The 12830-nt window shown below is 44.1% G+C and overlaps 1 protein-coding gene across 1 annotated transcript in view; it reads left to right on the forward strand.

Moving 5' to 3' along the window:
* Positions 1–1974: 1974 nt before the first annotated feature.
* Positions 1975–12830, forward strand: part of EZR (ezrin) — a 34241-nt gene continuing 23385 nt past the window's right edge. Inside the window, exon 1 of the mRNA XM_069852036.1 lies at positions 1975–2084. Within this exon, the coding sequence (XP_069708137.1) occupies positions 2073–2084 (12 nt within the window). The 5' untranslated portion in view covers positions 1975–2072. The remainder of the gene's footprint in view (positions 2085–12830) is intronic.

The raw sequence follows: 12830 nt of genomic DNA on the forward strand, positions 1-12830 counted from the left end.
CAGGCCGTTGCCCATGACTGTGTAAATACAATGTGCTCTTGTGACCAGCCAAGCAAAGAGATGCTGTGGGAGGCCCACAGCTCCTGCAGAGCTGGCAGACACTTCGTCGGCAGGAGTGCCTTCATGGGTAAGGAGGGAGAAGGAATGAGAGGCAGAGACACAGACTTTGTCATCTTTGTATACCTATAAATTGTTAGACTGCTTGTGTGATTTTTATTCGTCTTGGTTAAAGGTCAGGGCCAACTAAAGTATAGTCTTCAGTTTCTAGTTTCTGAGCTTAGATGGATTTTCATAGAATCATAGAACAGCGTGGATTGGAAGGGACCTTAACAATTGTGTAGTTCCAATGCCCCTGCCGTGAGCAGGGGCACCTTCCACTAGACTAGGTCACTCAAAACCTCAATCTAACCCGTCCCTGAACACCTCCAGGGATGGGGCATGCTTTACTTCTCTGGGCAACCTGTTTCAGGGCCTCACTGCCCTCAAAGTAAAAAAATTCTTTCTAATATCTAATCTAAATCTCCCTTCTTTCACCTTAAAACCATTACCCCTTATCCTGTCGCTGGCCTCCCTGACAAAAGAGCCCCTCTCCAGCTTTCCTGTAGCCCCCTTTAAGTACTGGAAAGCTGCTGTAAGGTCTCCCTGGAGCCTTCTCTTCTCCAGGCTGAACAAACTCAACTCTCTCAGCCTGTCCTCCTATGGGAGGTGCTCCACACCTCTGATCACCTCAGTGGCCTCTTCTGGACTCTTCACCACCAGATCCATGTCCTTCCTATACCAAGAACTCCAGAACTGAACACAGTACAGTTTCAAAACTGTGCGTTTCCAAGCTTTTCCCTCCTGCTGCCACTGCTGAGGCTGTGCTCAAAGCAAACCAGCGTTCTGTTAAGCAATCGTTATCTTCCAACTTTGGACTTCAAGGAACGCAGTGCCTGTTTCAGACCAGCGAGGAAGCGCCAGCATCCATCATTACTGGGAGCGAGAGGGAGGGAGAGAGGGAGGGAGCAGGGGGCTTGGTGAGCCCACGCATGGCTTTCCCTCAGGCTCCTTCCCCGAGCCGCCTCGGAGGGGGGGACACAGGGAGATGGAGGGGGTGCGGGGAAAGGAAAGGGGGACATAGGAAGATGGAGGGGGGCACAGGGAGAGGAAAGGGGGACAGAGGGAGACAGGGGGGATGCACGGAGATGGAGAAGAGGGAAATGCAGGGAGATGAAGTGGGGTGCAAGGAGAGGAAAAAGAATGAAGGGAGATGGAAGGGGTGCAAAGAGAAGGGGAACGCAGGGAGAGGTAAGGAGTGCAAGGAGACGGAGGGGAACGCAGGGAGAGGAAAGGGAGACATAGGGAGACAGAGGGAGTGCAGGGAGAGGAGTGGGACGCAGGGAGATGGAGGGGGATGCAGGGAGAGGAAAGGGGGACATAGCGAGGCAGAAGAGGTGCAAAGAGATGAAAGGGGGAACGCAGGGAGAGGTAAGGGGTGCAAGGAGATGGAAGGAGACATAGGGAGATGGAGGGGGCGCAGGGAGAGGTAAGGGGTGCAAAGAAAGGAGGGGTTTGCAAAGAGGCGGAGGGGAACACAGAGAGGAAAGCGATGCAAGGAGACAAGAGGGAGACACAGGGAGAGGAAAGAGGGACAGAGGGAGACGGGGGGGACACAGGGAGAGGTGAGGGGTACATAAGGAGACGGAGGGGGTCACAGGGAGAGAAAAGGGGACGCAGAGAGATGGAGGGGGACACATACGAAGGGTTCGCAAAGAGATGAGGGGGCTGCGGAGGGGGCTGCGGAGGGGGCTGCACCCGGCGGCTCCCGGCGGCTCAGTCGCCCGCTGCGCGGCTCCCCTCCCAGCGGCCGGCGGGGCGCGGCGGGCGGGGATGGCGGCGGCTGAGTCACGGCCGCGGCCCCACCTGCTACTTAAAGCGCCGCCGGGCGCCCCGCCGCGCACTCGGGCTGCGCTGCCGCCTCCCCTCCTCTTCCTCCTCCTCCTTCCCCCCGTCGCAGGGTTCTCGGCCGAGACGCGGCGGCCGCTGCATGAACGTTTCCCCGAGGAGCAAGAAAAGCGCCAGCAGCCCTCAAGATGCCGAAGCCGGTGAGCGGGCGCGGGGGGCGGCGGGGGGCCCGGCGGGCGGGGTTCGCCCCGTCCCGCTCCTCGGAGCGAGGGAGAGAGAAGCTGCGCTGCCCGCCCCGCCCGGCGGGGCCGCCGCGCTGACCCGCGGGAAGCGTGCGAACGCGGGACAAACTTGCTTTTTCTCCCTCGCTTTATGATCTTAAAGACCGAACGCCCCGAGCTCGGCGCGGTTCTTGGCCGCGGGTTTACCCGTCGCTGTTTCTCTTTGCGTTCCTTTTCTAACTGAACAAATTCGGCTGTCTCTTTCCTCCCTTCTTTTTCTTCACACGCGCTCGCTCTCCTTCTACTTTCTTGGTTTGGTTTTGGTTTTTTTTTAGTTTTTTTTTTTTTGGTTTTTTTTTTTAAAGTCTGCTGCTGTTCTGCCAGTTAAAAACAATTCCCATGCGGAACCAGCTGAGCGGCGCGAGGGTTTGAGCAGCCCCAGGAGCAGCCGCGCTTCTCAGCTCTGAAGAGCATTATCGGGACAGATTGGTGCCGCTATCTATTTTCGATACAGGCAATAGTTCCTAAAATGCAGCTCGGCGAAAGCCTTGTGTATCGGCTACACACCGTGAAATGGGAGTAAACAAGCTTATCCTTATGGTAATAAGCGATTGATATTTTATCACCCTGATAGTCAAGTCGATTTAACTTTTTTTTTTTTTTTTTGTCCTCCACAATTGGAGTACTTGAGTAAACTTACACCGCAGTTTCTGTAAACCTGTCAAAAAAAGCCACTTCAGATGCTCAATCCTTTAAAGAACTACTAAATCTTTGGTCTCTGGGTGTATTTCAGCACTACATTCCTGCATATGATAAATGCATACTGAAAGGACCTTTCTGCAAGATGGGGGGGAAAAATGTAGTTTACAAAGCGTGGAAATAAAAGATTGTATGTGAATAATCTCTCTCTCTGCCTTGTTAGCCATTTGCTAATTACAGAGTGCTTTCTTGAAATATCCTGGTCAGAGTAATCTGAAATCCTGGTTTAGGACTAAGTCGTATTGGAAGCCATGGATAGGTGCGGAAAAACTCTTTAATCTCTTAAAAAAAAAAAAAAAATTGCAACTGTGTTCATCCTTTTACTTGTTGTGGCTAGATTCATAGTCCCTCATAGATGGTGAATTTTGTTTGTTTCTTGGCTGACAAGCCAGTGAATAACAAAGGTCGCTGGTGTAAACCACCTTGCGCTGGGGAAAGAGTTCTACTCTAATGATTTCTAAGAAATGACCTACTGCCTGAGATTTGTGGGCAAGACTCTGTGTCAATAGTTTGTACACTATAAGCACTTTTTGCTTGATCTCCTGTTCAGTAGGGCTAACTGCCATAATTGTAAACAGAAAAGAGGAATTTTGCAGAGGTTATTTTACTAGAATGCTCTGTTTGGTCTGAATGCTTCAGACTGAGACTGGATTTGGATCCTTCCCAACCTAGCTCATTTGGTCTTAACGCTGCTAAATAGGATTTCTGTCAGTTTGCAGGGAGCAGGGGGTGAAGGATGTGAAGCTGTCACTCCACAGGCAGAAGTGTGCTCAGGATAAACCCATCAGCAGGCTTTGGCATGCGTGAAGAATGATAGTATAAACTCTTGGGACATACAGGGAGGCAATTTTAGTTTCTGATAGATATTTGACATGGGTACTAAATACCTACTTATTACCTACACTTGTTTGCATGTGTCATGTCTGCTTGGCCAAAGTATGCATGATGTTGCTTGGCAGACTTCATGCTGCTGTGGGTGAAGTTTGGCAAACTCGTCATCAGGTGTTGTCTTTATTTATGAAAAAAATGGCAAAATTTTGGCACTGTGTCGTCTGAAAAAAACCAATAGGTTAAACCTTTATGTGAAGCTTTTGTTTTAACAAAAAATATGCCAGCACACACAAAGCTTATAGATGACATTTGGATTTTTTTTTCTTTCACAGTAAACAAATAGGAAGTCCCTTAACACTAGAATGTTAGTAATTTTGTATTTTGAGTACCAAAGTGAAGGACTGGAAAGCCAACTGTATTCCATATTCTGTGGTAACATTTGCTCTGAATCAGTTGCATCTGGTGTATGTCTACAGGGCTTAATAAATTTTAGCAGCAATCTGGAAAATAATTCCAAAATAAATGCATTTGTGTATAGGCAAGTGTTAAATTATAAATTAACACAGATATTCTCCCATGGATAACTGTTAAAGTAACTGAATCTCTCTGAGGTAAGCTTATAAATATATAACTTGTATGCAGCGCATAGGGGCTTGTGGCTGGAAGTTCATTAACAGTTCACATACGTAACTTCCATCTGGTCTGTACAGAGATTCAGTAGGTTTCACAGGTGGCAAATAATTATGTAAAGAAATGCAAGAGATGTTGTCTTGTCCAAATCTTGCTGTGTTACCTGAAAACAGGTGAAATGCTAAATAAACTTACTTGGTCAGCCTTGCATCTTTTCATTACTGGAGCATCTGTCTGCTCTCCGTGTTTTTTCTGGGTGCGTATTACTAATTTACTTCTGTTTGGCTTGCTGAGTGGATGGTGTTTTAGCAGAATTATATCCTTTTGCAAAACAAACCAATTTAATAAATTGTGGCTGGAAGAGCGTGGCTGTGGTTTAATGAACGTTACTTACTGGAGGAGAAGGAAACATGATCTCTAGTCTATAGACCTATTAATTTGATCTGACCTAACAGCATTCCCTGTTATGTTATTGAAGGTGGTAATTTTTTTTTTTTGAGGAAAAAACTTAGTGTCACAACAAACAAAGTCACTTTTGCAGTAGGGTATTTGATGTAGTGTCACACAAGAACTTTTAATACTTTTGCATGTGTATATAAAACTGCTCTAAAGAGGGGACAGCTGTAAAAGCAGTTTTAACAGCTTCTGGTGCTGAAGAGAAAATGCAAGTGAATAATATCAAGAAACACCATTTTTTAATACTTTTTCTAATGGCCTGTGGGCAGAAAGCTGAGCAAACTAATGATATCTTCTGATATGGTGTTGAGGAGGAGGGACACCGTATAAGGGGGACTGAAGGAGTGGGGTAATAAGGTCCTGTTAAACTTGAAGGGGTGGAGTAAAGGTCCCTCACTATATAGTATAGAAGTATATGGATTAATCGGTGGTAGCGTGACTGTCTTGATGTCCATGTCACCTGCAATGCATACGGTTTCTCTAATGGAAAGCATTGACAGAAGGTGCTGGTGAGATCTTTCCTTGAATATAGGTTGCACTTACCTGTGTCCAGGAGAGACAAATTAAAAGCAGAACATGGAGCAGGATTTTAGGATGACTGGAGGCAGAAAGCCACCTCATGATAAGGGAGTGCTTGGCTAGCGCAGCCTGGTAAAATTAAACAACTTGCATCTTCCTTTACCTGTAGAAAATGTAAGGGGTTTAAATGCCAAAAAGGAGAGAGAACCGCTTTGAGCAAACTTTCTTGTTTAAGAGACTTTTAAACATTAGAGCAGTTAAGTGTGTGTGGTAGGTTAGGTTTGTTTGTTTGGATTTTTTTTGGGGTGGGGGGTGGGGGTGGGGGTGTAGGGTGAGTTGTCAGTTCCCGCTTGTTGGTTTTGCTAGGAGACTGTTCCAAGACATAACATCCCTTAGGATAAAGTTTGACAAGGACACAATTTAATGTTCCTGCCTGTAGGTGTGGGGAACTGGAACTGATGACTCAAAAGTTTTTTCCCAGTCTTGTGTTGTTAATAATGTGCTAGTGTGTGCTAGGCACTAAGTGGTTAGACGAGTCCTCCGTACCTGTTTGATGTTGAATATTCATGACTTCTGGAAAAAGAACTTCAAGGCAGTGTGCTAGTCTTCTGCCAAACCTTTAGGTGTCTGTCAACAGATTATGACAACAGGTTTATGATAAGCCAGCCCAAAGAGATGTAACTATCGTGACAGGCATTTATTCTAAATACTGCTGTTAGTAAAAATAATAATAATAATAGTTCCCAGATCTTCCCCATTTAGTCTTGACTACATATCTTCTAACTACATGTAGCAGTTTTATCTCTGGATTCTTCACAGGGGATTGCTGTAACTAAACTGAAATATTTCTTTCCATATTCTTCAGTGCTTCATAATTAATTAAAATGCTCTTAGCTTATGGATAGCAATAGATTTAGTCAGGAGTAAAATCTTATCCTTTCCTTGTAAGCACCAATTGCAGTACATCAGATGATGTGGTGTACTTGATACCAGGATGTGTCTACAGGTGCAAAATGGAAATGTAAGGAAGCTTCCATTTGCCAAATGTGAGAACTACCACTCAGAGCTGTAAAAGGAAGGTGAAGGTTCTATTAATAGTAAATTTAGGGAGTAGTTCGCAGACAGCTAAAGTTATAAGAGAATGAGCTCTCAATTGTGCCAAAACCTGAATTACTGCACGAGCCAAGTAAGCATTTCTGAGGGTAGTTTTTGTCTGGTAGGTTAGCTGCTGTAGAGAAATCAAGGGTGTGAACTGTTATGTTAGTCACTGCTTAAAGAATTTCTTAGCCTTCTTAAAGGGCAGCGGGGGAGGAGGGGGCATAGATAAGCCTTCCTGTTCTTCTCCCTCCCTCCGCCCACATGAATGTCTTCCTCTGTCCACGGAAAAACACTGTGGTATGTCAAGACTTTTTGAGAATAAGGCTGCTTGATGACTAGAGAAGATCTCCCCCCATCGGTGTCGTTCTTCTTTGGCAGTCTGTGTCCAAATAGCTTTATGCACACTGTAAATCCCATAATCACCCGGTTGACCTTGAAAGAAGGCAATGTTGCCTAAGATCACTGAACCACACTGCACGCTCTGAGTAATGTATTTTAGCTGTGTTGTGTGCTTGCTTTGAAGCCTGGTTTCAGCATTAGATAACATTTAGCCTGTGAGCTGAGAAATGCATCTCTCTGTGAAAGCAGCTGAAGTCTCTGGCTTTTACTTAAGAATGTACAGAATCCTTTTTCCTTAGGAAAGGGAGAAAATTGTTGCTATGTGAGGCTGGAAGCAAAGCATAGGTCAGTGTAACAGCTAACTGTATTATCTCCATATTGCTCATCTGTTCAGATCCAGAATTCGTTTTTTAATTCCTAGTGCAGAAAAATCACTTGCCCTCTCTTCCTCTGCTCTCATCTTTGAGGGATTGTGAGTAGCAGCTGTGTGCTCAGCTGGGACTCAGGACCACCTGGTACTAACAGTTGTCAATTAAAATAAAAATCCTGTGTCTTAAGACCTGATATGCAAGACACTCATCATCTAATTGAGTAAGCAAGAGAAACTGTTGCTTGATGACCAAGACTTTTATTTGGCTGCCTACTGTGTAGGCTTAATGGAAGAGGTGCTGGCACCCCTACACAAGGTCTGTGGACTTCTGCTAGGTTTGAGAGGGGACTATGAAATTGCTGTGTGTGGGAGAGGATTATTGTGCACTTACTTTTCCCTCCCACTTTCATGAGCAAGTGCTCTAGCTATTGAGTAAAACTCCGAAGCATCACTCCACCATCTCTTTCTCTCTTGATTTTGAATTAAAATGTCCATGTTAGCTGTGGTGGTTCTAACCTCAGTGTGGAATGTGTGAGAAACTTTTCTGGGCATGCAAGTGGATGGACATCCAGCTGATGAATCTTGAGCAGGCTTATGGAACGGGTCTAGAGCCACTCACTTTTGAAAAGAGACCACCATTCTGCAGATGCATAAAGTGGATCTGAGCTGCCTACCTATTTCAAGAAGCAGGGACTAAAGAATCTCACGTTTGCTTGGGGGTGCCTGAATTTGGCCTGTGTAGGTCAGTAGAGACTTCAAAGTCTATAGAATAGTATATGGGCCTCAGTTCTTTGTGGGAGCTAAGGTTATTCTTTAACATCTAGTTGAATAAACTTCAATTGTGAAAGCTTAGCCTCCTTAATGTTTTGTCTTTGTAGAGATAAACGATTATAGGAAGTTCCTGATGCACAAAGTGTGTAGTTTGGATTGGTTGGTGGATTTGCATAATTGATAATCTACGATCTCAGCATGGGAAAGAATAGCTTTCTGCTTTAAAAACTTGATACAGCCATGCAGGCAAACTTTGGAAAGTTATTTTTTCTGCCCCCACTGTGCCCTGGGTATACTTTGCGTATTTGTTTGCAATCACACTTCTGTATTGAAGGGCCTGTGAAATGTTTCGTCTCAGAAGCCCTCAAGCTGTTTTAAGGGTTGGGAAACTCCTGACCGCTCTTGCCACTCCTTCCCATCACTTTTCCTGTACATCTATAACTCTCCAGGTGCAATTTCTTTGTGCTTAGGTGACATTCCAGAACTTGCAACGACCTACCTTTATCTGGGAGCAAATAGTAACTGTTGCATACTGCTTGAAGTACCGTGTTGGGAAGTGTAAGCACTGTATCGGACACAGATCAGGTTATCAGGCTATCAGAGGTGATCGCATCACGTAATCCCACTCATAAATTTAACAAATGCCGTGTGGTATGTTACACCAAAGCCTGTGATGTAAAATGAAAGAGACTTGCTGTGGAACAGGTAAAACACAAGGGTGGGATATCAAATCAATAAATCTCTCTTTGACAAATGGATTCGTATCTAGAATGCAGGTTGAACATGCATTATTACTGGGCCTTGTGTGACTTGTTAAGCTGCTGTTCCTCCTTAAGTAAATGGAGTTCATGTTCCTTCTGTGCTTTGGCTTCTATAAGAACACAGCTGGCCTTGCTCAAGGCAGGCAGGAAGCTCCTATAGCCTAATAGTATCAGTAATGTTGGCCAAAAGCTGATGTCTGAGGAAGAATATTTCAAAGGTACACACCATTGTTTTCCTCTGAGTTGCTGAGGTATTGGAGGCTGAAAACTCTTACAGAGTTACTAAATGGATTTCTGTGAATTTGTCCAGTCTCCCCTTGAAACCATGTGAACTCCAGCATCCACAGTGTGCTTTAACAAAGGCTGTCCTAGATAACCTTCACGTTGTTTGTAAAGTTATCTACAAAACTCCTTGCTACTGCACTATTGCAAAAGCTTCTTTCTTCTTCAGTGTCGATGCCTTGTAGTTACTCTATTGTTAGAGCAATTAGCATGAACATGGTTGACAAAGACATATAGCTCATGAATTTATATGCACTTACATCCTAGCCTCAAATAATTTTCTTCCAAATTGAGAAGTCCTAACTAGCTTAGGTTCACATCTGATGAAAATACTGCTCCACATCCTGTAATGTCTCCATCTGGGGAGGGACCAGTTGTTGAGAACTTCCCCAACAGTTGATTCTTGGTCCAATTGAACTTTTAAGTATAATCCTGTGAGAGAGTAAGTCATAGACTCTCCTTGTGTTCACAGAGCCCACCTTGGTCCTATATAATGTGCCATGCTTCCACTTCAGAAGAACAGTCATTGTTCCTTGTGCTCGTACTGTTCATACAGGGTCAATTGAAAGTGTTGAGAGCCGTGTGCTGACAGACTGATTGTTGCCTGGTCTCCAGTTGAGTATCTTGGACTTCTGACCTCTTTGGAATGCCTCTGGGTTTTCCATGCACATTGCTCTCTAGAACCTACGCCTCTGTAAAAGCATTGGTATGAAAGGCACCAGTGCTGGTACTCGGATTCAAGGGAAGCTCTGGGACTATTATAACTTCTACTTAGATTAATAATGCTTTCAGACCCTGCCCCTGTGTGTTGTGACTTGGTACTGTAGAGTTCAGGCTTTATGTGAATTGTTGTGTGCCTGTCATTTCCAAATGAAAAAGACAAGCAAAGGTATGAAATGGTGTTTATGTTCTAAGGTACCAAAATATTTTTTATTTTCCCTTGTGGGGATTGCCGAAGGATCACATTACTTTATGTAGCTGACTTATTAAATATTGGAGATACTAAATCATTGAAGACTCTGAAATTATAGTAAAACTTGATCTTATACCTCTATATTATCTGCACTTGGCCTCATGCTGATGTTTCTGATGGAAGACCACAAAAGATGATCTGATCTGTTCTGGACTTGGAGTGATTTCTTGAGATAAAGCTTATTTGAGGACTGGTTGTGGGGACTTGCTTTGAAATTCATGTTTGATCTCAACTTCATTATGTTTAATTAGATGCAACAGCTGTCATGATAAAATAGTCTGTGTATGAAGGAGTTTCATCCAGTGGCCTGTAGCTTCCCTCTGTTTTTATCCTTCATGTACAAAGGACATATTGTTGTTGCAATCTATGTTCCTAAATCCGTCCTAACATCCATTGAGGGCAAATGGCTCATCCAAGAGCCCTTGCTGAGCTGAGCCTGCTATCACTGGCTGTGTGTTCTCTCTTCAAAGAACAGATTGCTGTTTGTACACAGATAATTCTGACAGTGCTAATAGAGCATTATACAGCATCAGAGAGGCTTTAAAGCGAATGCTAATGTATTTCAACAGAACACTGTAAACCCTGCTGCTCCTTCCTAGAGTGTCTGTGTTCTGACTGAACCATTCCTACCTCCCTCAAAAAAAGTGAGAGCAAGTGTTTTGCATGAAAACACAGGGCTTTGTTTAAGGGCGATACCCCGGGGCCTTTCAGGCTTAAACTGCCTTGCTTTATGTCTTGCCAGAATGTAGGGCTGTCCCTTGGTAACATTACAGTTAAAACTTGTGATTTTAAAATTTGAAAAAGGCCTCCAACTCTCAATTTTCCAGTTTCTTTCTAACTTGAGACAGAACAATGCGGTCTGCTTGTTAGGAAAGAGTTTATAGCTCATACAGTTATTGCTCCTTAAATACTGAGGATTGCTACCAAAAATGATAATGTTTGTACAAGCTCTTGCATTGAAGTTGACTAGTAGTTAAGGCTAACATCCATGCTGGACAGTTTTGAAGTAACTGCTAGTTTCTAGATTATTCTGTACAACTGTATTAACCCTAAGTGGCATTTCCCCTTTTTCTGGGAAGGTGAGTAAGATTTTCGGGAACAAAGACCAGCCTACTCAACTCTAATGTTGCCTGTTGCGAAGGCAGCAGTACCTAACTCTGCTTCATAGAGAAATTCCAGTGGAACGGGACTTAATGTTCCCATTTATTTGCAATGAGGAAGCAGTGTTTAACACCATGAGATTTGGAGTGGAATGAGTCTTTTGGTTTGCAGTCGAGTCTTTTCGATTTAACACGGTATGCTGAGAAACTGGGTCGGTTAAATGGGTGCAGTGAGCTTGCCTTGTCAGTCGAATGGATGCCGATGAGGCCACCCCCTATTCATGTTTCCTGAACTGATTTCTCAGTGCAGTGATTTCTTGGGCTGTTTTGTCTCTTGTCAGCAAACTGTACGCTCCACAGTGTGGAAGGGAATCTTCAGCACTATTTTGCTGTACTGCCACTGCCCTCTCTCACATGGTAGGTGTTGGGCAGATAGCTCAAAGGATTCTGTCATGGGAGCGGGTGAGGAGTGTGTGGATCCTTATTGAAAGGCTTTCTTCAGTGTTGTGCTGTATCTGTCTGTCCTACTATCATAGGAATCAGTTTCTCCTTCCCACAGAAGAAAAATTGCAGGGTTTTCATTTATCTTCTCATTTTAGCATCTTCACTCTTCTTTAAATCATAAAAATGTAGCACTGAGGAGGACTTGAACCTATGTTTTCTGAAGGCTGGGTGACGATGGTTATATAGTATCCCAATATTTTACCTCTCCAGCAATTATTGTTTCTTTTCCTGTTAATAGGAGGGGAATTTGGTGATGTGTTTTGGTTTTTTTTTTTCCTTGAGGGTTTGAAAGTTGCTGTCGTCTTTATAAACATTTTGTGTTTTAGAGGACTCCCATTTAGAATAGATCAGTGCTGTGCTAACAAATCAGCTCCAGTTGAAACAACATAAAAAAAACCCTGAGAAAAAGCACCTCAACCAACCTCCAGACACCTGACCTGCAGATTAATGCGGACTTTCCTTGATTAACTTGCTCCCTTCCAAAAGAAGCATTCAAATTTCTGTGGCAGCATTCCAAATGGCAAGTCATCGGGCACGCAGAACAGAATAGTCACCTTCTAAAATGCTTCCGGTGACAAATACACTCAAGAATGTATTTTTTTTCTCTCGATGCAATAGCATTACACCAGGAAATGTCGTGTTTCTCTAGGGATTATAATAGACCACATCCTTGTCTACAGTCCTGCTGTAGCCTATTGTTTGCAAGCCTGTAATTTGTTCATCTCTTCATCTGCCTCTTGTCTGCTGTCACCCCTTCAAGTGTAACACCTGTAACTATTTCTCAGACCTACCAAGTTCTTTGAATTCCAGACATGTTCTCCTGAAGAATTTCTTTTGTTCTTGACTAGGTACTGTTTGTGAACTTGAAAGTGCCCTCTGTCTTTCAGGGACCATGAGAAGAGTTAACTGTATTTTCTTGCTCTGTTCGCCCTACAACACTTGCATTCCTCTTTCAGTACCCTGGCCTGCCATGAAAAGGTCAGAAAATGTGTCCCTGCAGTAGCTGTGGCAGAATGAAGGTGCTGCACCTGGCTGGGAGGGAAGTTGGGCTTTGGCAGTCCTGCAGCAGTGAAGAGAATTGATCATTTGCTTGATACTGTCTCCTGCTTTGACAGAAGCTGTGGAGGATTTAGGTGCACAACTTGTCATTCAGTTGTAATTTCATTTGGCTCAGATATATTGTATGCCTGGTCTGTGTTGCATGGGACACATGAAATACGTTACTCATGAGGTTTAATTCCTCAGGCAGGTTATTTTGTCAGAGAAGAAACAGAACCGGCTCTAAGTGCTGTGTTCTTGACATGTTGGTGTTCATAAGTACTGAAGTATATT

Source organism: Phaenicophaeus curvirostris, chromosome 2 (genome assembly GCF_032191515.1).
Source record: "Phaenicophaeus curvirostris isolate KB17595 chromosome 2, BPBGC_Pcur_1.0, whole genome shotgun sequence".
Classification (NCBI taxonomy): Eukaryota; Metazoa; Chordata; class Aves; order Cuculiformes; family Cuculidae; genus Phaenicophaeus; species Phaenicophaeus curvirostris.